The sequence below is a fragment of the Abrus precatorius genome, unplaced genomic scaffold, assembly GCF_003935025.1.
Source record: "Abrus precatorius isolate BTA unplaced genomic scaffold, Abrus_2018 Scaffold11, whole genome shotgun sequence".
Classification (NCBI taxonomy): Eukaryota; Viridiplantae; Streptophyta; class Magnoliopsida; order Fabales; family Fabaceae; genus Abrus; species Abrus precatorius.
Window position 1 is genome coordinate 3,530,900 of NW_020874303.1, and position 26,053 is coordinate 3,556,952.

Here is a 26,053-nt window from a genome sequence, read left to right on the forward strand (position 1 = left end):
GTATTCTTATTAAAATCAGCCTAAATAAAAATAAAAAAAGATATAAATTTTTTTATAGTTTTTTCATTGCAAATGCCCCCTTAAATATAAATTAAACACTTGACAATTGAATTGAATTGAATTAAATTATGATCATTCAACTCATTGTTCACTAATTAATATTTCAGAACGTAAAGTAAGATAAGTACTTAGACATCGAGAAAGGATAAATAATGGGAATGAGAGATTTTTTAAGAAAAACTTCGTACGTGGCACAAGGTTAAGGCATAGATATGATGAACATGAGTATTACAAAAGAACCCTTGACAAGATTTGAAGATTAGAGTTTTGGTTTGTTGAATAGCAACCGCAAATTCATTAATTCAATGACATATTTGACATGGTAATTCAAAAACATGTGAACCAGAATTTTATATTACAAATAGATAGACTAAAGTTTAATCCAAAATAGTAATGACCAATCACTAATGCATGACATAGGCATAAGCTATCATTCATTGTAAAAAGGTATAAAAGTGTAGCAAGAAAAACAGGAGGGCATATTTTTATACGTCCAAATTGCTGATTTAAAAGTCTACCAAAGTCATCTATTAACCTCTTCTTCTAAAGGAGAAGAAGCTTTCGGAACATGACTAGGGTTTCTGTTTTCTGACTTGGTATCATCAAGGTATTGTTGATACACATATGATACAAATCCCCAAATAGCTAGTACCATAGACATAGCCTTAACACCATGCATTTTGTCATCAAAGAACATCACTGCCAACATTGGAACAACAGGTACTCCCAAAACGCTTATGGCATTAGAGAAGAGGGAAGAAACCTCAAAAATAAGTCCAACACAACCAATAGTAAAGAGTTGCCAAAGTATGGCTGTGAAAGTGAGGTTCAGCAAATATGAAGCCTTACCCATCTCATATTCCTTCATTTCATTCTTCAAACCACTCCACTCTCCACTAGCAAAGAGTCCTACTAGAGTAACACATGTAGCTACAAGGGACTGATATATTATCATATCCATGACCACTTTGAATGTTTCCCTTTTTAGAACTTTCTTGAACACAAGCTGTGTAAGGGAAAGCCATAGTCCATACCCAGCAGATGCACCAATTGTGCAAATAAATCCAATCACATACTTTTTCTTAGAGACTTGGTTGGAATCTGATGAATCATTTTGAAACACAAGGAGGGTGGAGGAAATGGTTAGAAGGACAAGTGAGTTTATTATGTAAGGTGTGAACTTGAGTGAGTTGAGGAAGTAGGAAAAGAAAGCATTGAAAGCTAATTGTGATGAGCAAATTAGTGAATAGGTAGAGACAGGGAGGGACCATAGCCCAACGGAATATAAATAACAATCTAATGCCACAAGTACACCAATGGAGACATAGATAAATGCTAACATTGTAGTAGATGGCTGATTTTGATGAATGCTATTTGTGGAGAGATTTTTGGAAGCTGAGAAGAAGTAATAAGGCAACAAAATAGGGAAACCTGCAAGTTGTACAAGTGTTCCCATCCATTTGCTTTTTCCTCCTTTTTCATAGTACAATCTTCCAAGGAGTACTGCAGCTGAACTACACACCAACACAAGTGCAGCATGGATGGCTATTCTGAGCCAACGGTAATATCTTTTTTTCTTATTGATTGTTGATTGATTCATTGAACCGGGAAAACTACTATCCTCCTCCAATGAATTTGTTTCTTTGGCTCCATTAGCTTCTACGAAAAAACATACCAAATGTTCATTACATGAACTAGATAATATGTCATTAATGGGTAAAAGCTGTTATGTATATACTTCTTATTTGTTTCAAAAGAACTCACTTCCTCTGAAAACAGAGTTCAGCTTTCCTTTGATATGCAAACTCCTTTTATTATTATTATTTGTGGAGGAGTATCAGGCACCTGAATCAGGTGCTTGTGCTTTGTTGTTTCCCAATTTAGTTTGAGAATACTATTTTTGTTTTTATTCTATATTCATATAAAGAATTATAAAAATATTACTTTGTCTCCTATACTCAATGAGTTAAAGCTGAAAAGAACAAAAAAGTTGGTGTCATTCCTTAATTTTGTTTATTTCGGGAAGTATTATATTGATACAGCTCAGAAACTAGACCCTTCACCAAAAATTCCATTACCCATACCACCTGTGTTCCGCCTAGGTGGCATCATCACCTCTTCTAGCACTAAGGCACCAAAATATACTGTGTGACATCGATTTTCACGTCCAATGATTGTATCTTTCTAATTGTGTCTTGTCTGGACACTATTTGCACTTTTGTTATGTATAATTCATCCGTTTACATCTTAGGAACCATCGAAATCGGGACCAAGGTTTTCCATCATATGCATAAAAATTATCAATTGGACATAGGTATGTTTTGCATATTGAAAATGGAAATATATGTCAGTCCATAACAAAATATTTATATCATATAACAAGAAAAAACTCAGACAATCATTTTGCTCTTATTTTTGTGAGCCTTCTAATTTCAAACAGATTTGAAGTTTGTGTTTTAAAATATGGAAGATGAAAAATTGACTTACCATTTTTGCTTAGTGGCACTTGTTGAGGTTCTCCCATGTTGATGGTGGTGAAATAAGTTTTAGAGTGAAGTTGCACTTCTTGAGTTTTTCCCATGTGGAAGATGAAATAAGTTTTCAGAGGAGGAAAAAAAGAAGAACAAGGAATTGGAGATAGAGATAGAGTTAAGACTTAAGAAGGGGTTGGTTGAAAAATGCAATTGAAGTATACAACATACATGTATAAATGTCACCAATAAAAGATAAAATTGGCCTGATTTTTCCTCCTGAAGTTTGACATAATTACACTTAGTACCTCTTTGTTTGCTGGCCTACACACACTGACACACTTAGACTAGATTGCCTTGACTACCGTTTGTGTAATGTATGAGTATGACATGTCTCTTTTACCCTTTTATGTTAAAAATGAAAAAGAGAAACCAGAGTATGCTCAATATGATGGATTTGTCAATAGAGGAATGTGATGACAGTTCCTGTGTTTTTGAGGGGCTTATGTAGAGGGTGTCAATTGTAGGAAGGTGTGATGGTGGCAGAAGATTGTTTCTGATTGGAGATTTCTGAGTTCAATGATCAAGCAAACTTTCATGCAAATCTGGAGGATATGTCATTTACCATATGCAAAGAGTGGTATAAAAGCATACACTATGGTTGGGATACAAGTAAGGTGCAAAAGTATTTCTACTATTATTTTTTTATTAAAAAAATTAAAATTTTGTTTACAAAATGGGTATTCATTTTTTATATCAATTTTTATTATGTTAGTTAATTGGATAAAACTTTAAAAATTTAGATTAAAAAATATAATATACTATATATTTTTTCCTTTTAATTATGTGGAAATATTCGGTCATGTGTACTTATTATTATATTAAAAATATTAATTTCACTCTTAGAATTGAATTTAAATAATTTAAAATAATAAAATTTAATTTTAAAATTAATATTTTTATATCAATTGAGTAATTTTTGTTTGCTTATATGAATTTTTGTGGCTGCACTGTGCTCCCTCCTAACGTGGATTCCATGCACCTTCACATTCTCACCGAAAACGCAAAGCAATGCACCACCCCACTGCAATGCTCAAATCTAACAACAGATTGCAGAACACACTCGTCATTGATGACGCTAACAAATTTAATTTCATCAACGAATTTTTCTGTCCATTGCAATGCTCTTCATGTACATATTTTGACTTGTCAGGTAAGAAGCAGACGAAGACAGAGACAATTGGAAATTTGAAAATACTATTAAAATAAAATATTTTTGTCCAAAAAATATGATGTACAAAAAAGATAAAAAAGACTTTTCTTTTAAATAATATTATTTTTTTTACTACAAATGTATTCATCCTTACCTTATCACTCAGAGTATTTTAATCGTATATAGAGTGTAAATAAGTCTTATTTTCAGTATTTACATAAATGTACAAAAAGGCATGACCAAGTTATTCATTAGTATATATTAAATAATACTGTGTGATATATGCCTTTTATTGTCTTATGAAGTTCTTTCTTTAATTTTCATCATCCTTTGAGTATAAAATTAACCCAACGAATTGCAGTACTAGGACTTAAAACACTTTTAATGTATGAATTAATAAAAGTTTAGGAGTTGCCTGTTAAAGGTGAGAATATAAAAATCATACCTAAGTTACAAAACTTAGAATTGTATATCTCTATGGGAAACAACAATGCATCACAACACAGAGATTCGAATGCTGGGATATTACAATACTTCAAATTAAATCAAATTGTTTTGTTTGAATTCCAAAGTATACTCTAAAGTCTGTACTTTATTGTTACTAATAATTAGAACATTTAAAAAATGTTTTTATACAATGCATATTAATTGACAGTCACTGAAGATTCAAAATGTCAAAAATTAATTGTATATTTATATTAATTAACTTAATGCAGAATATTGTACATCATTGCATTTTCTTAAGTTTTACAAAACCTTTCTTTGTATACAATTGAAGTATAGATATTATCAAATTGAGTATATTAATTTGTCTATTTTAATGAAAATTTTGTATACACAATCAGAAATTAAATCTCTATTAATATTTAAAATATATATTTAGTATTAATTATGTAAAATTTAAACTTTGTTAATTTTACAAATTAATTTGAACCAATCATTAGTTTAATCAATATAAAATATATGAAATAATATTGATCCCAATTGTTTATCATAAAATATAATGAAAATATATTAATAATATTTTTAATAAAATATTTAATTTTAATTTCGTAATAAATACTCATTTATTAGTATTTACTAAATATCGAATATGATAGTTTCGTAACTGAATATGAAACTGATATTAAACAATATTTTATAAGGAATATGCAATATGATTTTCAAGCAATAAAATTCATAAAACAAACCAAAACTTGAAAACGAGTGACGTTAAAACATAATGCTTTTTCAACCAAGCATATACTAATTTCATACGCTTCATTTGCCACATCATTCGTCGCAAGATTTTGAAATTCATTAATGTAACAAAACATGGCTATTCTATGAAACCTATGTTTATGTATTTGCCAAACGATTTTGATCCTATATGAAATATATGATATATGATATATGATATAGCAATATGTTAATCAATACTTACAAATTTTCACTTTTTAAAGCTCACCCCTATATTCATATAGATAATTAACTTTCTCAAACGTTGAATTACAAGTAATGGCTATGAAGAAAAGCATTAATGGCGCAAGTGGAGATGGGGTTATCGAAAGGGTCAAATACACGACCAGCATTGACACAGAATTAGATAAGGAACATCAATTTAGCGGCTAAAAAGAAAGAGTTGCACTGCATGCTTGTTGATCTTTAATTTTATAATACGTGTGTCATTTTCTTACCACCCCACATGGAGGACCAGCCCCACTAGTATCACATTATTGAGATTTGCATTAATCTTCACGATGTAAGTTGATGGTGTTGTTCTTTTCAAATGATTGAATAAATCATTAATTTTCGTCCCTACTAGTTATTTAAAGTGTTTATTAAATTTTTTAAAACTAAAAAAGTAATATATTTTGATCAGTCTGTTTTATTATCATTCATTAATTATCATTAATAAAAATATGCGTATGGCACGTTATGAACCATTAATAATTTTAAGGTGTCCTTTGAGAATTTATTTAATATATTAAAGATAATTTGATGCACGATGTAAATGTTAAGAAAGAATTTGATGGTTTGTAGATTTATATTGAATACTATATTAGCATATTAAAATTATTTTTGTTTAAATTTAAAATAATTTTCACGTTAAATGAAAAAATAATTAATGAAACTTGTACAATAGGAGTGTTACACCTCTTCATTACCATAAACTTAAACAGAGATGTGTTCCTAATGCATCACCTAATTGTTGCATCATTTATCTTAATCTACCTTTAATTAAGCATTGACGCGATACTTCAACTTTATCAATGTTTTCTTTTTATAACCACCCTCCCATTTTTTTTTTCCTATATTATCGGTTTGTCTCTTGTGCTTAATGTTTTCTTAACATTTGATTCGGAGACAGAAACTTTGGAACAGAGGCATGGAGACACATCTATTATATTTAGCTAGTATTTCACCAGAGAGACAGAGATAAAAAGACATGTGAAATATAAATTGTATCTTCTGAAAAAAAAGACACTAGTGTCCCAACTTCAAAGGTACAGAAAATATGCTTTTAAAGACTAAAATATCCTTAATAATTTTTTAAAATTACATAATTACCCTTATATATTTTTTTTTGTCTTGTTTCTTACATTCAAATTCAATACAAAATATAATATACAAAATTGCTACCTAAACTACCCTTGAAATTTATCCAATATATTCTTATTTTTGCATAATACCAATATGGAGGTAAGGTTGACAAAGGCAATGGAGAAAAGTTGAAACCGAGTTAAAGAAAGGAAGAAAAAAAAATCAGTGCGATTTAAAATCATGGAGAAAATTAAGAACTTGTTTGTTTTTATTTTAGTTTTAAATTTTTTTAAAATTATATTTTAATATAGTTTTGAAAAAAGTTTTAAGAAGAAAATTAAAATAATATTTATGTTAATAAACAATTTCTTAATTTATGGTAGGAGAGACATCAAATCTTCTAAAAAAATTTGGAGATCAATTTAGTTTTAAAAATACAAATTGAAGAAATAAATTGATATTAAAACAATAAATTCTGTGATGTTTTAAACATTAAAAGACTAAATTAATATAAAAAAAATAGAAGACTTAATTGATGGTATAGAAATCTCACTGCAAAAATAAAAATAAAAAATTGCATCAACTTACGTGTAGTCAATAGATATTGCTGAAAATTATATAAGATAATTTGATCACATGAACAGAAGACCTTTTTACACATAAATGAGAAGAGTAGATAACATGATTTTTAGTTAATAAAAAATCTTTAAAAAATTATTAGAAAAGAATTTTAATTAATAATTTTTTTAAAATTTTGATTTTTGACTTCATCTTAATTATGTCATATGATTTGTGAAGTTACTTTTATTTGTTGTTGTATTTTTAAATTATTTATAAATTAAAATTGTATAAATCAAAATAGTTATGATATTTATTAACATCGTTATAAATCAATTTCAGTCATGGTGGCCAGTGGTCGAATGTGACCGGGAGCGAGTAGGTCCTGCCCCTCTTGCTTTGACGAAACTGGTCAATGCAAAATTATGATGATTGTTGCTATATGTATATTTGTCAAATTGTTAGATTGTAATTTTTTTAATATATTTATATTTTTTAAAATAAATTATTAATTCTACGTGTGGGAGGATATTATCCTTTTAATTAAAAAGGTACGGTAAAAAATGACCTAAATTTATTATTTACTTTTTTTTGTGATACATATAATTTAAGTTTATTTAATTTAGTTTTATTTTAAAAATTATGTAAATTTATCTTTTATTATTTTTATTCAATTTAAAATATTTAAATTATTATTATTATTTAAATATTTACAACATTTATGATTATTTATTATGTGAAAAAAATTAAAGGTTTAAAAATAAATAATTTAGAGAATCTTTCATAAGTTTTAAAAAATAAAAATATAAGATGAGAATTTTTAAGATATATATATATATATATATACTGAATTTTTACTTTTAAATTGGTGTATTTCTTCTTCTTTTTTTGGGGGGGGGGGTGTAAAATAATTTAACTCGTTTAATTCATTAAGATTTTAACTAAAAAATAAAAATAAAAATTCAAGGTCAAAGAAGGTGTCCTCATACTCAAATAATTCAAAACTAATCTTTGCTTGAAGTTTGTAGCTCTTACTAGCTCAAAAAAGTTTTACACAAAACGAGAAATTAGAGTTTTAATAAAATAAAAAATTTATTTAAATATGATAATATTGCAAAAAATTTATATTATCAATTATTCATAAATTATCATATATTATTAATAATAGTTAATTATATAATAATTAATATAAAACAATATTAACAATACATTCTAATTAACTAAATTCTTAAAAAGACCACCATTCCGCATATATATAATTAAGTGAAATTATTATACTAGAGTGAAGAAAAAGGATAAAAGGAGTGACAGGCTATTTTATGTTTAGGCGTGACTTTGTGAGTGGCCCATGGCAATGATGAAGTACTGTGTAATTGGACCATCGTAAAACCCAACAACGCATCTAAACCATTAATTCTGTGGTCAAGGCTATGGATACGAAGAGAATGAAATTACCAAACTGACCTCGTAGCAGCATTAGTCTCTCAGAGACGTCTCTTCCTAGACTCAGCACCCTCCCTTCCGCCATGGCTTCTGCTCCAACTTCGTAAAGAGATGGCTTATCTCTCTTAGTCGCACGAAGAGGATCTCTATGCGATCGCAGAAGCTTGATACTTCATTGGTTACGGAGTCTCGTCAATTTTGGAATAGATCTAGGGCTTTTTCTTATTCTATCTAAGCTTACATTTCTTTTGCATTTTTTTATTTCATGTTTTGGCTCCGTATGCCTGCATTTAGCTGTTCTTTGTCTTTACCGTTTAACCACACGTGATAGCTTTGCCGGGCTTGGCTTGGGCTTTTGCCCTGTTCTTTTATCGGGCGCAGGCCTGTGTTGCTTTCTTTGCCAATTCAATTATTCAACAAATTAAAAATACAAGGCTGGACCAAATATATATATTATTCTAATATTCTATAATAAAAATATAACTGTTATTATAAACTATATAACTGTTATGATTTGGGCTAGATTCCAAAATGGGCTTAGTAGGTTGGAATATAGAGAAATTGAAGATTTTGGGTTTAGTAAGTTCGAATTATAAAAATAGAACGGGTAAAATATAAAAGTCAAAATATTTATTTATAATTTTATCAAAATTAGAGAGTGAATTTACACACCCTCAAATATAATTGGGTCCACCACGTGGCATTAAATTAAATAATTTTAATTTTTAAATAAAAAATATAACTGTATTACTTGGTTATTTTAAAATTTCATAAATTAAAAAAATAAAAATAAATTTTTAAAATATTTAATATATAAGAAGTCATGAAACATAATAAAAAAAGAATAATTCTTAAAAATGCTCGGGCAAAAAGTAGTTTCAGAAAATAATTTATCATTTAATTTCAAGTGTGATAGAAAAAATCCTAATAATAAAAATGTATCAAGAACATAAGTTAATAATATATTATTGATATTTTTATATTTATAAAATTAAAATAAAAATAAAATCTATTTTTAAATTTATGAAGATGATAGTTTTGACTTTTACCGTATAGTACGTGACAAATTAACAACGTAGGTATACTATTTTTTTAAAAATGTTTTGTGTAATTCAATTTTACTTGACATAATTTTGTAATATAACTGTTAAATAACTAATATTAGATAAAAATTATAAAATCTCAAGCTAAAATGTTAAGAGATTAAAAATAAGGCAATGAATTGTTAACAATAAGATTAAAATACGAGAAATTATTAAATTAAGAAAAATGTAATGGTGCAGAAGTTGTGATTTATTAGAATAAAATTTAATATTAAAACCTTAGTGATAAAGTTCATATATGTTTCCCTGTGTCAATATAAATAAATTTAAGATGAAATTAATCAACTGGAAAAATAAAAAAAATAAAATTAACAAAAGAAAAGTGTAACCTGCACCCATAATAGCAAAAGAAGAAATAAGAAAAATACGGCTATTAAAACAGAAGTAAAAAAAACAAAAACAAAAACAAAAGAGTGAAAAAGATATACGAAATAAAAGGAAAAAGAGAGTTGACAAAAGGTAGGAAATAATTTTAACTATTTCAAACCATGATACAGCTGTTAGTGGATAATAGATAAGATTGTATATAAATTACAAAATTTAAGTAAAATAGAAATTAATGTCCTTGATTTATTAATGAATTGTTTTTACAATTAAAGTTTGTCTTTTAAAGTAATGATTTTTATCATGAGTATAAAAATAAAAAGTCTTGTGGACATTAGTTGAAAAATAAAAAAATTCTTCTATTAAAAACATGTCAGAATGCATAAAAAATCACAGAAAGAGAAATATCTATAATATTTTTTAATAAAAAATTTTCATTTTTAATTTTTTAATCAGCATCCTTAAAACCCTTCCTTTGGATGCTTTATTAGCATTTGCCTATCTCAAATTACTCTTTTTGATCATAGGACTTATCATGAATATTTCTTACGATTATGTTTGCATTGTATGGATGGAAACTTGCTGAAACCAAAGAATTAATTTGATGTAATGACTCACCAACTTTCAATAAATCTAACTATTCTCATTTCCCATTCTTGAGGTAGTACAAATTTTAATCTAGTTTAAGGATCAATTTCTCCAGAAGAGATCACACTGCTTCTGTTCTTGCATTCTCCTGAATCATTTGGATCCATTGTCACAATCAATTAGAGCTATTATATATGCACAAAAGAAGCCTTCAACTACTAAATGTGATCAATCTATAGAATATAATAGATCTATTAACAGAATTTCGTTTATAGAATGTGATAGAAATAAACTACCTCAATAAAAAATATCCATGTTGCATCCAATGTCTATGGAAGGAAGCATTTGGAGCTTGAAACGTCTTAATACAAACAAATAAAATGCACATGAATCCACAAATCATATAGACATGAAACTTAAAAAGCATATTAGAATACCTTTGGTGAAGCTTAGAAAGCACAAAAGTTCCTTTATTACCTTTGATGATCCTTAGAATACCTTATGAATTCAGCTGGAATCTGACATCCTTGGTAAGATGCTACCTAGCACTGGTCTTATTCTTATATCAGCTGGACTGCTAGAGGCAACAACTAAGAAAATGAAATTGGCAATGCAATTTTTGCAACTATAAAATGTCACTGCGATAAAATCAAACATGAATTCTTTGTTAAAAGATCTTGTAGAGAGCTTACATTCAAGAAATGGTATAAAATTCAAAAGTTGTGTGTATTTTATATCATGCTGCGGCCAAGGCATGATAGGGACACAGTTCTGAGGTTGAAGGCAACCTTCCAAAGCAAGGGCACTTAAAGAAAGAGCTTTTGCTGGATTTCTACTTAGCTTTGAAAGGTCCTGCCAAGTAAGGTGAACAAAGGAGAATATCAAGTTATAGTAACATCTGAAATTCTACTAGAATCCTGTAATATAAAGAAAAAATAACAAGATTGAACTGAAAGCAACAAAAGATTAATGCATTAGTGAAGCAGTCAAAAACTTTTGGGTGACATAAAGTGCGTAGAGGAAGTTGTTACTTAAAAAATATGACATAGCAAATAGTAATGTTTATTTAGAAGATCCGTCATCTTTCCAGTACTGAAAAAACTACTTTGTGTAATTTACAGTTGAAGCCTTAATGTCCACACATAGGGAATCAAAGTCTTATTTAGATCTAGAACAAACATTAAGACATTTTGCTTCTGAGGTAAGAAGAGTAACCATCAAAATAACGGTATAAAATAGATTAATACAAAACAGATGTCAAGCAAAAGTCACAGAAGACAAAATATACACCTACCAGAATTTGTTCTTCAATTAGCCTTCTTGCAACCAAATAAGCTCTATTGCAACCAATTGGCTACATAGATCAACCAAAGCTTAGCTCTAAAAACAATCAAACATTTTAGCAAGCCATTTAGAAAAAGTCATTTTTATTTCATTTTTCCCAAAGTTTCATTGGGTCTTCCTCTACCCCTTTTAATCAAACTGTTTTTCATTTTATCATTTTTCTCAATTAAGTCTCTGTACACCTTTATCTCAATTCTCACTGAAGCCTCTACGGATCTTTTCACTGTAGCTTAAAATTGTCTTCCTTACCTCCACACACAAAAATTTGCAAGCATGCACATACCTCACACACTTGCAAAGTTTCAACTGGTTAGTTTCTCTATAAATGAAAAAATAGGGGCATATAATTGTTACAATTGGATATTTCCAACTATACCACATTCCAATGAGGTATCTGAAAGTTTTGATTAATTAATTATATCACAAAATTTGTGATGGAGCCAATACTTACATAGATGGCATTTCCTCCATGGAACCCCCGCATTTTGGTGTTCTTACAGAATTAAAGTAGATGAATTAATTGAAAAGAATATCATATTTATCCACAGACAGTGCCATTTCCCAGAATCACAAAATAAAAGTATAGAGTCAACCCAAATGACCAATTCACCCATCCAATTCAAGCAACAAACTACTTGAAACTTCAATAAGAGATCCCAAAGAACAAATTGATCAAACAGGGGACAAAGTAACACTGCATAAATGTTGTCATTCTAATCACGTCCAATGTTCAAAATCAAACAACAGAAAACGATATTCCTGGATTTATTTCATGAAAAAAACTTATCAAAACCCATATCATTTGGATTTTAATTACAAATAAAGAATTAGCAGAGAAGATTGATTATCATGGAAACTTCATGGTACTTAGCACTCACATCGAGGGCAGTAGCTCCATCCAAACTGTAGGCTGCAAAATAAGTTCTTAATGATTTGCAGAATAGAATCAGTACACTTTAAATCACAATTTTAAGTTAATTCCAAACTCGATTCAATAGCAACCTTAATCATAAAAAAATTAAAACAGATATCTTTAGTCAATTCCAAATCAGTTTGACTCAGTGACAATGTCAAACATATAAACAAATATTAGAGAGAAAAACAATTTTAATGATTTTGAAATCAATCCTAATCGTATAAAAATTAGTTGCTCTGATTTTTTTAAAATTATTTTTCATATATCTAATAACCAAATTAGTTCAAATCTATACACAAATAAAATACGTTAGCAACACAATTTTTATTAAGTAAAATGCATGTCCTATTATAGTATCATAGTTTAAATGCTTTTATAATTATGTATTTATTTAATTATTTTTGTCATATCATTATTATTGAATATCTTAGGTAGAAATAAATATGAATAATTTTGACATATAATGAAAAAAAAATATTTGGAAGGATTTATGAGAATAATTTATAATTGTTAAATTTTTTTTTAACATATTTAATATTTTCATGATCAAATTTATATTAATTTTTAATGAATATAACATTGGATTGTATAAGATAATAATATAGAGTTAATTTTTATGAAAAAATTATATAACTCAATGTTTATAATTTTCAATAAAAAAATTATCATGTATAATCTTTTATCATGTGTAAATGTTACACAAATTATCAAATAAATGCTTAATTAATTTGCTTATCCAAACTTAGCTGAATAAAACATAGCAAGAAGATTAATAGAAAAAGTCAGTTTGTGTATTTATGTATTTATTTTCTTGCTGCAGTTACAACATATGGTTAGGTATGGTGGAAAACTAACATGATGAGCCACACCAGTTGCCACGGTGTAAAGTATGGATTACATAGAATGCTGTTGATGGGAGCATAGGGTGAGTTAACAAATGACTTGCTGAGTTGCTATCTAATTTCAATATAATAATGATAAGACTAAAAGAAAAGAGTACAATAAACTTAATCATACTGTTATTATTTGTATTAGCTTACATCTCAAGGCTCTGGTGATAACAAAACCAACCACTGTTAGCAAAGTCACTTTGGATTTAGTCCTAAGCAAAATCTATTAGTAGATTTTTCACCTGCAGCATAGAAACTCTAGATCTCTGAAATAATTGGTCTGGTGGATACATAGTTTGACCTTTATGCCCACACAGGCCATTAATTTTTTACTTCTATTTTTTAGAGTGTGTATTAAAATATTTGTTATCATTCTTCATTTAATAAATATTTTATATACAGATTATTTAAAAAAGAGTGAATAAATTGATCTGTTTTACAACTAATGTGAGGTAGCATTGATTTAAGATGGTTCACTTCGTTTTTTCTCTTTCCTTCTCCAAGCCATAGACACAGAGGTTATGTCCTCAAACCCCACATGAATACCACTTTGACATGTCAAACTCAATTTGCCAATTTATGTGACAAATAGTAACTTGAAAACTGGCCATTTCCCATTCAAGTAGCTATCATCATTTATTTCAAAAGCCCTGAATAGAAGGTAAGTTTTGGGAGCTGGGATAACATCCAATTTGTGCCACCTGCTTCATAATAATTTGCCAACCATGGGTATTTTTGGAAATTTAAAAACACTACATGGATGTACCTATTAGTCCCTTGTACCTCAAGCATTATATATAAGGACACCTTCATTGCTTTAACACCAACATCCCCATTTCATAACCACCTCCATCCAGACCCTCTGCTTAGTTTCACTTCCATTCTAAAGCAAAATGGAACCTATGTATCAACTTAAATCCCACAAAATAGTAGCTTTGAGACAAAGCATGAAAGCTCAAAACTATCTAATTAAGCTTATCCAATTGTTAGTCTCATTCTCTGTGTTTTCTTTCTTCTTTTCTCCATCTTCCTTGGTTGCTTTCATTTATCACTTCAATTTCTACTTCTCCACATTCTCTCTGCAACTTTTTACCCACACCATAGACAAGAACTGCATGTTTCTCCTTTGCAATGGGCTTCTTGTTTTTGTTGGAATAACAAGATCTTTATCTGGGTCTAGTACTTTTGATGAATCTCCTAAGTATGTTGAAGATGCTTCACAATCTCTATACTCAGATGTTGAGGCTAACAAGCCAATATTGGAGAAAATTGATGAGCCTGCAGAACAGAATAGTGAAGCAGAACATGCAATAGAAATCAAGTACTTTGGTGAAGAAGGAGTAGAAAACATTGAAAACACAAACTTGGAAGGTGAAGAAGAAGTAAAAGGGTGTAGAGAATCAGTTTTGAAAGAAGAGGAGTCAGAGGGAAAATTTGAGCTATATGGTGCAGAAGATGAAGACAAGGAATCAGAAATTGATGAGCTTGTGATTGGAGAAAGCATAGAAGAGGAAGAAGTTGTAGAAGAACCAAACTGGGTGTTGAGTACTGAGGAATTGAACAAAAAATTTGATGACTTCATTAGAAGGATGAAGGAAGATTTACGGGTTGAAGCTCAAAGACAATTACTCATGGTTTGAGTTTCATCATAGACAATCATATATTCTTCTTATACCCTTTTTTTGGATTTTTTTTTTTTCTTAGGATTTTTAGTCCTAGTTTTTCCACTTCTTCTCTAGTATTCTAGTTGTACTCCATGCAATTTTGTATATTTAAATCCTGTAAAATGAGGAGTTCACTTTAAAGAGGAAGGATATAAACTAGTAATTGTTGATGAGAAAAATAGTTCAAAATTCTATAGAATACAAGCCTTCTAACACCAATATTTTGTCTATTTGGTTAAGTATTTATTCCCCGGAATTACCTGTTTAACTGAAAGAAAATTTAATTTCCTATTTAGAAAACTTCGTTTTAAATTATATTGAACCTTGAGATGCAATAAAGAAAATCTAACATATATTTTGTTATCCTTAAAGGATCAATATCTATATTGTAAATTATGTCTCTGTTTTCTCCCTTGTTCAAACTTGTAATTCGGGGACCGTAGAGAATGCTTTATATATGAAAGTTTTAATTCTCTTATTACTCAAATTGAGCACATTACCAGGCTTTGATTAATTTAGTATACACAATCTATAAACTTAGTTTGAACTTCTGTCACCGGCAATTACCATAGCTCTAAATGTATTAAAATTATAATGGGAAGAATTGCTTACAGGTATTTTTCACATGCACTAATGTCAATATTATAAATCGCATATTCACGCGGAACATTGTCATTTTGATGATGGAATCATTTATTGCTTTTTGGTACATTTGATCCTATTCATTGCATAATATTTAGAAAAGCTAACAAAATGGGTTAGCGGTGTAATGATAAAATATACAGTTTAGACTATAAATATTGATCATGAATTAAATTTGGAGCTTTTCAAGTTTTACTTTTTTTAATTACTTTTTTTTACTGAGTTAGAATTACATTTAGGTTTTTTCAGTCTGTTACTCATTATAGGCTAATCATAATGGATCAGGTAGCTCGTTTTGTTAGCTCTAATAATACTATTTTTAAATCTATTTATGAGAAACAAGTATTTAATTCATTAAAATCAATAAAAAGTAGTTGTATGTCATAAATTTATACACTATTTTAAAAATACCATAGTATTAAATGATTTAATTGGTGTGTTATGTATTAAATGAATGAATAAGGATATAAAAAGAACTTAATAATTAATGCATTTAAAAATGAGTTTTGTTTCTTATATTTAAGAACAAAAAATTTTGGTAGTTATTTTTTATAAATAAAACTGAAGGTAATGAGTTAATAATAATAATAACACTCGCTCACTCAAATAACATGTGTTAGCGGGAACTATTTTTCTTTTAACTCGTATAATGAAGAAATTATTTATTGATCTTGTTAATTTGTATTTTAAGAGGATTAGTTACAGATTTAATAAATAATTATTAAAACTTACATTAAAAATATACTATTATAGTTTTTAATAAAATTAATTTTAAATTTTCTAAGCAGTCCCATTGCCCTAATTTATATGATCATAATACCTAGAATTAGAAATAATTTGGAATAGAGGTTCTAGTTGATTCTTGCATAATTAATAAAAAAGCGATATTTTATTTGATCATCAGAAGAAAAAAAAAATGATAATTTGAATGTAAACAAGTGATTTAACAGCCCTCAACATGTAAGCAATGGGTCAATACTATGTTCAAAGATGGCATGTCAAAAAAAGAAAAAAAAACACTAATCAGTTATTGACACTGCAAATATTGCCACTTGCTTAATTATCAATACTTATCTCTTTGTCCAGCCTTCTAGTGATTTATAAAAGAACCTGATAAACTATGGTTGAACATTTCTATATATAGACTATAGTAGGAAGATTCTAGGTTTCCAAATAATAGTGCAAAATGATTTATGATTTTATAGCCAAATCCGGGATTAGTTATTGATGTTACTCGTAGCTAAGAAACACAATATAGATATAACTCCCATCAATTTGCACTAAGTGCAAATGTTGTACCTTCTTATTATTAATTTATTATGTTCTTATTGCAGGCCTATTGATCATTTTAGCCTAATTAATTTAGTGGTAATCAATCAAACTACTCTTTGGTAAAAGATAGGACTAGTTCCCAACTTAAATACAATAATATATATATCTTCAATTATGATTTATCTTACTATTATCACTCTCTTTTGTTATTTATTTTCAGTTTAACTCCTATCAAACATAAATTTAACTTATATAACTTCGTAGTTCATATTAGCTCGTATTCACTTAATGCATTGGAAATGCGAAATAGTAACAAACCTCATAAATGATAGTATAACTTGGAGTTTAATTTTGATGCAGAGATTATAAAGTACTTTTCATTATTTTCCTACTATTAATTGTAACACAACAGCAAAAGAGTTTAATTACTATGACAACAATTTGAAAGGTGAAACCCTATGATAGTATCACACCCTAAAGAGTATATCTATTTAGTTAATTAAATCAATAACTTTAATGCTTGAAACCCCTATATTAGGAAAAAAAATATACATAAAAATTTGTTCTTATTTCTGAATGCAACAAGAAGTGTGTCAATTACTTACAAGGTATATTACAGTTGGCCCACGAATTGATGAAAAGCTTTACACTTTTGTGATAGATATCGAAAGACTTTTCTTTTTCACTCCCTTAAATGAATTTTCATCACAAAGGTCCCATGGGCCCTTTCTATCAAAGGGTAGTCAATCTCGATATTTAATGAATTTGTTTGATTTTTCACCATATGTAACACATCGATTTTGGTCGGTGAGATCTGAAAGGACCTTTCAAACTGCATGTTTCTAAAGCCTGAAAAAGTTCTTTTGTTTAATTCAAGTTCAAATGTTTTAATGGTTAAGTTTTTATACAAGTTAATTATAAATATGATTTGATTACTTAAGGAAAAAACATTCTTACATAGATAAACATTAATTAAAATAATATGATTATTCATGAAATAGAGTGATGTGTGTTTCTTCATAAATAATAAAAAAGGTGTATATAGAGAGACGTAATTCATGAGCATCAAAACAACTCAATATACTTCTAGATTCATTTACCTTTACTTTTGAGAACATATATAAAACATAAAAATAAATTATAATTTGGTAAGTATCACTATTGTCTTGACTTAAATTTTACAAGGGCAAACCATACTCAAGCATTTTTCTTTAATTGCATCTTTAAGGAAAATTATCATTAATCACAGTTATTCCTAGGTTTTGGAATAGGCGGAAGTGAATTAAGCTTTTACAAAAAAAATGTTTGTACATGCCAAATAAAAGCATTGTATATAACTTTTTCTTTGTTTCTATCTCTTCTTCTGCTGCTGCTCTTTTTTCTTGCTTTTGGTCAACCTTCTGCTGCTCTTAAAGAACATTCCCACCATGACAAAGCTACAATACTAGACAACAATGAAGTCCAACTTAGGACATGTCTCTTTGGAAAAACAATAAATACCGAGCTAATAAAGGTTGAAACTCAATGACAGTGGCCCAAGCTTTTTGGAGTTAGCTGATATGATGAAAGTTTCCAAAGTAAAATCCTCCAGCATGTAGCAACTTATCCCTTTAAATGGATAAAAACAGATGAGGCGAAATAAAATAAAATACACTAGTTACATTATTAAATTATTTAAAATAAGATGAAACACAAGAATTAAATATGATAGAACTTGTTTCATGTCATTAATTACATCTAAAACTTCTGATTTACCTCCAATTTGGAGGTCTATACCAATCTAATTATTATTCATTAATCTCATTATCATTTCATACACTTTCTAAGTAGTTAAATGAAAACTTATAGAATTCCATAATAAAGTTCTAAATGATAAAATAATATTTTATTTCATTCCTTTATTTTCATTCTATTTTACTCCTCATTTTTTATCTAAACATAACTAATGTAAAGGGGAAAGAAAAAATCTTTTCTCCTTTTATTTTTGTTGTGTTTATGTGTTATACGAAACACTCATGCACAGGTACTAACTGAAGCAAATAATAATAATAATAATAAAAATAAAGCTAATTCGAGATGAAAAATAAGCAAAAAGCACATATTGCTACAAAGAAGTGGAAAGGTGTTAGGTGTGCATGCATACACACGAGTGCTTATATCATGTGGAAAGGATGTCTATTATATATGAATTATTGGATTGGCATGGCTTAGAAGAAATAAGTTTAAATGAGTAAACTAAGCACATGAACGTGAATATTGCAGTTCAATGCATTAATCACATTGATGAAGTGTGTCGATATACGATTGTCCATATTGCATCAATAATGCATTATATACTTAATAGTAAGGTGGGGTCAGTTAACTTAATAGTGTGTCCTTGCCCTTTGAAAATAGAGGCAGAGGATCTATTGTTGTGAAAATGATAAATAGAAGCTGCATACGTGCAACTAGCTTATAAGGAAGAGATTTTATATCAATAATGTACTTAAATCCAAACATGTGAGTAGAAACCTTCTACATATTGATGTCAACACATATAAGTAAGTATATGGATAGGCCCAAACCCCCAACTAAAATTTATTATATAATGCTAAATTAGATTATTTTTTTTTAATTTAAAATACATTTTAATGAAAAATAAATATTTTAATAAAAGCATGTAGTTCAAATTTATTTAAACATGTATCTTAATAACATTTAACAATTCAAAATTAATTTATTCAACTTTAAACTAAACGAAAAATCAACGGCTTCATATTATATATGGATTTTGATATTGATCTTAACTTTTATGATATGATCAGAACATTGCTAATAATTAAATACCACAACATCCAATGAGACCCAGACAAGTGACAAGGATTTTTGCTTTGTCTTGCCACTACCAAGTGTGGTCTAAGAACACAATGTACGTACTTTTAAGACCCACAAACCCTTTCTTCTTGGACTCTATTCCACAACTGTGATATTAATTTTTCAATAAATATCTACCTGATTTTTTTAATGTATCATGATCTATCTGTTCAAAGAAACTAACCATACAGTGAAATGGAAACATTCAGATTAATGGATAGAATAGATGTCATTGTTATAAAAAAGAGTAACTCAAAAGCTTCTATGTGCATAAGGTGGTTTTGGAACTTCACAACTCATTTGAAGTAGTATACAACAACAACAACTAAATCTTATGTTATTAGTGAAGTGGACTATTTGAGATAATTAGAAAAGAACCAATTTTGTATTACAAAAGTCTTCAACAAATGTTGTTTGTCATCATCATGATCCAACAATCCCAAGAGGAGAAAAAATGCTTTTGGAGATTTTTAGCTTGCGGTAAGAAAATCCTTCTTGAATCAACTATCTCAAAAGTTTAAATCATTTAAACAAGACACATGAATTATTTATATTTCGATTGTGTATCTATCTAGCTAGAGTTGTGTATTAAAAGCTAAAAATTGATAGACAAGTTTTACAAACTGAATATTTTAATGTAATCCATATCCTTGCGACCCTGTACCAATAATTCAAGTATCAAACGCATGTTTTTAAGAAACTAACATGTTGTGTATGATTACATTGTACAATCACTCGCTATCATAGAACTCCGGCATGACTTTTAAAACCTACGTACATAATTATGCAATGCATGATCCTTTTCCTATTTTATTTATTTATTTACTTTTGTTTTAATTATTCCAGACACTCATCCTCTGTGAAACTGGAGTGATATAGGGATGCCCCAAAATTGTACTAGTGGAGAGGAGGAGATGGTGGAAACAAGCTGGGACTTGTTAATTTCATATCATTGATGTCAAGACATCCCAAAAGAGGATATGAATATATGTTTGGATAATAGATAATAAATAATGGGAGATATAAAATGAAATAAAATTAATTATATTTTATATTTAAATATTTTATAATGGGTGATTAAATTACTGAGACTAAGAAATTAGTGAAAAATAAGGGCCTCTTTGTTTTGAAAAAAAAATCTATATATTGGTAAAACTTACCTTTTTTATTCTTTTTTTTTTTAAAGATTTACATGATACAGTGAAAGTAATAAAAAAATTATTTTATTGTTTTGTATACAAATTAAAAAAAAAACAAGAATAAAATAAAAAGTATTTTCTTTAAATAAACATCTCTTTAATTCTCCGTTTCGTACCCAAAATTTAAAAGAAGAGAAATAAAAATATTTGATGAAAGAGTATATTTTATTGATCAGTTATAGATCACTTCATCTAATTTTAAAGAATAATAGATCAAGTGTAAAGAAAGAACGAAGAGAGAAATATAAATAAAAAAAATAAAAAAGTGATAAGCGATACGATGTAATAAATAAAGGTATTTGTTATGGTAATTTAAACTTGAAAATACATTATACACTCTCTTTAAATTAATGATAATTTTTTTAATATCTTAAAAATTAAAGGGTATGTAATTTTTTTTAAATAACTCACTAACCTTCAATCTATTAATATAAAATTAATAGTAATAATTGTTTTATGTATAAGAAAATATAGAATACTCTCTTAATTTATTTGACATAAAAAAATTATTAAAAAAAAGTAAATATATGAATAAATCAATCTAAACTAAGTGTATGAATACCGTATATGAATCTTAAACATTCTAAACTATAATAATCTATATCACTTGGTTCACTTGCTTGATTCCATACATGGATCGGTTCCATGAATATAAATTATTCCCATGCACACCATGGAGAGCATAGCAATGGTGTCCGTAATAACAAGTACTTGTTCCAGCATCTCACTATCAATCCTAAGATCTTCAATTATGCATGTTTCCCGTACTTGTCAACAACTCTTATAATAAGAATAATAATGCATTAGGGTTCCCTCTCCCACTTAACTTTCGCTGTCCCTTGCCGTCCATCAAAAGGGAGAAGGGGTGGAGATAAGAGTATGATACAGACGTCACTAAAAATGATATTTTGTCCACTGTACAATGTAACAAGAAAATGATGTTCATATATATACCCAGTAGAATATAAAAGAATAAAGAGAATTAAAATATTTAAATGTGTGATGTGACAAGAAAAGAGAGAAATAATTTTAAAAATAAGATAAAAAATACATAAATTAAAATACTGTATAAATGTGTTATAATATCACAGTTTAAAGTGTTTGACACTGAATATAAGTGTTTATTTGTTTGAATAAAGTTACATTAATGAATGATTAAAAATAGTGGATTATTCTTATGTTTTTCTATAAATTTTTAAAAAAATTAAAAATATTTTTTCAAAAGTTTGCAAGTATTGTAAATCATTGATTAAAATCAAATAGTTAAAAATATTAAAAAAAAATTAGTGATACAAATTAAATGTATCAAATGGCACATTAATAATTTGATATATATTTTCTTGTTCTGCTTTCTCTTTATTTTTCTCTTCTTTTGTTTTTTTGTTCACTTTTATTCTCATTTATAACATAAATTTACTCACTTTCTACTTTTCACAGGCATTACGTAACTGAATACGATATTTTACATTTTATTCTGTGGTTATAAATTATAATTCATAGCATCAAAAATTTGTAAAGGGAAAAAATTTAAAAATATATATAAAAAACATTAAAAAAAATTAAAAAATGTTAAAATTTTAAGAAAAGAGTTTGTTCAATGCCTTTAAAAAATAGAATTCGTCCAAACCCCATTAAAAATGTATTCAACGTATGTTACCATATGGTAGTTAATAATTTTAACTTTATGCAAAAATTGAATTTTCTGTCTCTTGCTATGTGAAAATTATGTTTCAAACTATTATTTATATACCGATAGTCAGCTTGAAAAAAAAAATTATAAACTGTGGGGAAAAAATGTCAACAGAAAAGCAAATTTGACTATGACATTCCTGACTATTTTAAATTTCAAGAGCTCAAATTAATGGAAACGACTTTAAATTATGTAGCAATCAAATATCAAGAGAAAGAGAATGCCACGCATAAGCATCAACTTTACCTTGCAATCTTCACATTGCGTATTTGCTTTTAGAACACAAATCCGAAAAGAAAAGGAAATAAAAAGCATCCAAATAATGATTGCTTTGTCATAAAAAAAGGTTAACCAAACTTAATATGTACAAAGGAAAAGAAAACAAAGTGTTAAAAGATTGAAAATAGATCTTTTTTACATTTTACTCGATCCATTGCACAACTTTTGTGTAAATTCCCTGTGATATCAGAATCTTCAGGATAAAGTTTTCATTAACATAGATTTTTAACATAATTCCTCGATTTCCCTTTTATTTTGGTAGTAAAATGTAAAATTTTTAAATTAACTCAAATGGTGTTTTATGATTAGGAAATACCACCTAGTATGAAAAAATTTGGGTAAAAAGCATTGTATGTCTCGAAATTATTTCTTATACAAAGTTCCCCTAATTATTATTAGAAAAGAGTGTTAACAACACATTTTATAATATATATTTTTAATACATTTTTAATTCTTCCTAAATATTTACTGAAAATTATAAAGCATAAAAATTTATTAAATAATAAAAAATATTAAATTGAAAATTGAAAATAAAACTCATACATTTTTTATAATTTTAACTAATATATAACTAAGTATGTGTTAAAAAAAAGTATGATAAAAAATGTGTTATTAACATTTATCTATTATCCTATCTATACTTTTCACTTCCATATTTTAAATTAGCCATAATATGTCTTAATTTAATATGATTGATTGTAATTTCATCTTTTCATTCAATTTAACAAAAATATTTTAAACTAAAAAGGTATATTTAAAAGAAAAAAAATCCTTATCTTGGTGCAATATTCTTTTCCCAAAGTATGGTAAAATTTAACTTGCTTGTAAGGTTAAACAAACAATATTTTCACATTGAAAATCGTATAGGCACTTGATGTTCTCCCCAACTCATATCGCACCATATTGATCATATTAATGTAACATATTCTTTAACATTTAAATTATAATTGATTCGTTTTAAAAAAATTTAAATAATTTTTTAAAATTATCCCTTTATAAGAAAGTGCTCTAACTTTTTAAAAAATAAATTGACTATAAATAAACTTATTAAAAAATTGTATTACTAACAATTTTGTACTTATAAAAGCTCTCATTTTACCATTTCATAGCACCGACAGTGTCGTAATTCAGAATTGAAGCCATCAAGTAATTATATATTTCAATGATATAACCTAATAACCAGACTCATTGTTACATAATACAGAGATTTAGACATTAATCCTACAGACACAAGAATTTTTACATGCAGAATTAAAATTATTGAATAGCGTATTATTATACGACTATTTATCTTATAAAATAATAAATATTGAATTTTTAAAGGGATAAAAAGAAAAAAAATATAAAAGTGAAAATATTAAGATAAATGAATAATTATATAAAAAATTATTGTACCTATTAAAAAAATAAAAAATTAATTAAAGAAATTTAGGCAAATTTAAAAAAATACTTAAAAATATTATAATAAATAAAATTTAAAATATTTTAAAAAATATATTTTTTTACTGATTTTAATGTAATTATGTGATGTATATGATTAATGTTATTGAGTGGAGTAAAATTATGTTGTTATTGTTGTTGTATTCTTTCATGAAAAGCACACTAATAATGTTATAAATTTAATAAATAACGAGGACTAATTTGTAAAATTATTTCCAAAGGCCAAAATATGTAATTTTTTATATAAAAATTTAAAAAAATGGCAAGAAACAAAATTTATAATTTAACATTTTAACCTTAATTTTAAATAATTTATGGAGAAATAGAAAAATGGTATCAAGCCACCCCACCCCTACTGAATAATAACAGTCGAAGAACTTGCATTCATAGCAGAACTCTTGAAAGTCTTCTTCGGTAATTCATTTACTTTTAGATTCTTATACTATGGTTTCGTTTCCAGTTCTATACATTATGTTATTTGATTAATTTGCATGCACACCGGTCGTTAGTGTCTTTTAGCTATCTATAATCTGCGAACGATCAGCTATATATTTTGGAATTTTCTCTCTTTTTTTTCTTTTTGTTGTTGTCATGTCTGGAAAGAAGGTGCAAAGTTGAAGCTTATGATTATTATGCTGACATGAAGTCTAACCTGACATGAAATCAGTTAAATTTTCTTTCTTTTTCTTTTTCTTTTTTAAGTTTCATGCTAAGTTTAGATCCACTATGTTGAATCAGTTTATCCCATATTAATGCCTCAGTATTATATCTTAATTAAGGGGAAAAAATTGTATATTTAAGTTGTAATCTTGGCCTAAAATGGAAATAATACGTTATTTCCATTTTATCATTCTTTCCCCCATCTTCGATGACTCACAAGTCTCAGTTTTGAAGGCATTGTTCTTTGAAAGAGTGCCCAATAGAGATGCTTGAACTAGCAAACCAAAAATAGCCAAAAAAATTTTGAAATTTATTTCAAAGTTATGTTCTTTTGCTTAAGCCTTCTTATAAACACTTGTTCCTTTCCCTTCTCTTCTATTAGTTAAGTTCTTTTCACTTGGGTACTAAGCCAGAACTGTGAAATAAGACGGCATAACGTAATTTTCTTTAGAACTTCAATCATGGATTTCTGAGGTAATTTGAGTGGTAATTTGCATCTGGGAATTCATCTTGATCTCTATGATTTTTGTGCATCTAGAGCTTCATATGCAAAGCCACTGTATTTTGATGCCCAAAGGAAGAGCAAAAACAGTTTCTTTGGTTGCCTTGGTGCTATTCTTAATGCTTACTGCGATTTTGCTAATGAAGTGAGCTGAAAATCATGTTTTTCGTTGCTTTTGTTTGAGAGTAAGGAGGAAAAAAGAAAAAGGATTTGAAGGAAAAAGGAGGAGAAAAAAATAAAAGGAGAAGAAAGTTAATTTATTTTATTATTATTTTTATATTTAATATTAAAAAGGAAAGGTGATGATGATTTAATTATATAAATAAAATTATTATTTTTAAAATTTTTTGTTCATATTTTTTATTTTTTAAAAAATAAAAAATAAATATTTTTTCTCTTTAAAAATATATAATTTTAAA

The 26,053-nt window shown here is 27.6% G+C and overlaps 2 protein-coding genes across 6 annotated transcripts; one reads left to right on the forward strand and one right to left on the reverse strand.

Moving 5' to 3' along the window:
- Window positions 1-548: 548 nt before the first annotated feature.
- On the reverse strand, window positions 549-8,556 carry LOC113854588 (purine permease 21-like). Of its 5 annotated transcripts, none has more exons than XM_027485682.1 (3): window positions 2,548-2,851; window positions 1,375-1,719; window positions 549-1,161 (listed from the first exon to the last, which is right to left on the reverse strand). In XM_027485682.1, exons 1-3 carry the CDS (start codon window positions 2,639-2,641, stop codon window positions 584-586), a joined length of 1,017 nt encoding a protein of 338 aa, XP_027341483.1. In that variant the 5' UTR covers window positions 2,642-2,851; the 3' UTR covers window positions 549-583. The 5 variants fall into 5 exon arrangements, with proteins under 5 accessions (XP_027341483.1, XP_027341482.1, XP_027341481.1 ...); XM_027485681.1 differs by adding an exon at window positions 1,799-2,186 and having other exon boundaries at window positions 549-1,719; window positions 2,544-2,668; XM_027485680.1 differs by lacking the exon at window positions 2,548-2,851 and adding an exon at window positions 8,290-8,556 and having other exon boundaries at window positions 549-1,716.
- A 5,794-nt stretch (window positions 8,557-14,350) lies between these two features.
- On the forward strand, window positions 14,351-15,073 carry LOC113856560. Its single transcript, XM_027488419.1, has one exon. It carries the CDS (start codon window positions 14,381-14,383, stop codon window positions 15,071-15,073), a length of 693 nt encoding a protein of 230 aa, XP_027344220.1. The 5' UTR covers window positions 14,351-14,380.
- Window positions 15,074-26,053: the final 10,980 nt, after the last annotated feature.

What these genes read in the sequence shown, in the direction of transcription:
- LOC113854588 (XM_027485678.1), bottom strand. Translation starts at nt 2,641, where the DNA reads ATGGGAAAAACTCAAGAAGTGCAACTTCACTCTAAAACTTATTTCACC. An exon ending in AGTGCCACTAAGCAAAAATG is followed by an intron (nt 1,720 to 2,547) that starts GTAAGTCAATTT and finishes GTTTTTTCGTAG; the next exon opens with AAGCTAATGGAGCCAAAGAA.
- LOC113856560 (XM_027488419.1), top strand. Translation starts at nt 14,381, where the DNA reads ATGAAAGCTCAAAACTATCTAATTAAGCTTATCCAATTGTTAGTCTCA.